The following is a 1,027-nucleotide window of genomic DNA, read 5'->3' as shown; positions in this document are numbered from 1 at the left end:
CGTCAACTGTTATTGGGGACATTCGTCCAACTTCTTGGCTGGTCTCTGATAAGCCTACTGATGACCTTCTTTCTTCACTGTTTTCAAGCATCAACATCAGTGTGCCAATTTCTGAATCTTCATCACTTAAGCCAAAATTATACTCAGGACTAAATATGGAAGTAGAAACATAATAGGGGCTTGAAAGTGATACCAGTACTAAATTTGAATCAAAATTATAGCTAGCATTTGGAGCAGAACCAGGTATACTATCACTACCACTAGGTCCATGTCTTTCATTTGATGACTCTGCCCTTTCCATGTTTTCACTTAGAGGTGAGACATTATGCTCTAAATTACTGTCACTGTCCATAAGATTACTTGAGTTACTAAATCCTGTCATTGTCTGACATAAAATAGTCTGAGTTGGAACAGACATTGTATCACTTAAGCTAGTATTTAAAATTCTATGAACGGGATTTCTGATGGTATTGACATAAGCAGTCTCATCAGCCTCGTCAGAATCTGAAGACATAGGCTTCAGTTCTTCTTGCTCACTTTCTAAAATGGTAGTGTTGTTTGGTGAGTCAGATGTTAACTGAGTTCTACTAATTCTGCTGTCTCTCTGAGAACATGCTCGACAATGAACTTGTTCTACTTCAAGATTGAAAGGTGTGGTTGGATTTGTTTCCCTCACTTCCCAAGATTCACTACTGCATGTTGTGTCTGAATAACATTCTCCATGAACAGCATTACTAGTTTCAGAAGTTTCAATAAGACCCCTATTTTGCAACTCATGTCCAGGCATTTGCTGTCTCAATGTTTCTTCATGCCCAGTTCTAGAAAAGTTATCATTCTCACTTATGAGAGGTTGGTTAAAAGTCTGAGATGGTGTATCTTCATTAATTCTTTGAAAAAATTCCCACAGTGTATGTGGAGGTGACCAGTTGTCAGTCCTTGGTCTGGTTCTCCGAGAGACTGGGCTCCAACTTCTTAGTCTTCTCTGACTTCTAGTCGGTGGGACTTCCATTAATGTTTCCATTGTATC

General features: G+C 38.9%; 1 protein-coding gene across 1 annotated transcript in view; it reads right to left on the bottom strand.

Moving 5' to 3' along the window:
* Positions 1–1,021, bottom strand: part of LOC104996974 (E3 ubiquitin-protein ligase RLIM-like) — a gene marked incomplete at its 5' end in the record, with an annotated part of 2,307 nt that extends 1,286 nt beyond the window's left edge. The window contains one exon of the mRNA XM_010851398.1: positions 7–1,021. Coding sequence (XP_010849700.1) covers positions 7–1,021 — 1,015 coding nt within the window. The remainder of the gene's footprint in view (positions 1–6) is intronic.
* Positions 1,022–1,027: the final 6 nt, after the last annotated feature.

This window comes from Bison bison, unplaced genomic scaffold (genome assembly GCF_000754665.1).
Source record: "Bison bison bison isolate TAMUID 2011002044 unplaced genomic scaffold, Bison_UMD1.0 scf7180017851715, whole genome shotgun sequence".
Taxonomy (NCBI): Eukaryota; Metazoa; Chordata; class Mammalia; order Artiodactyla; family Bovidae; genus Bison; species Bison bison.
This window is presented reverse-complemented; position numbering and strand designations above follow the sequence as displayed.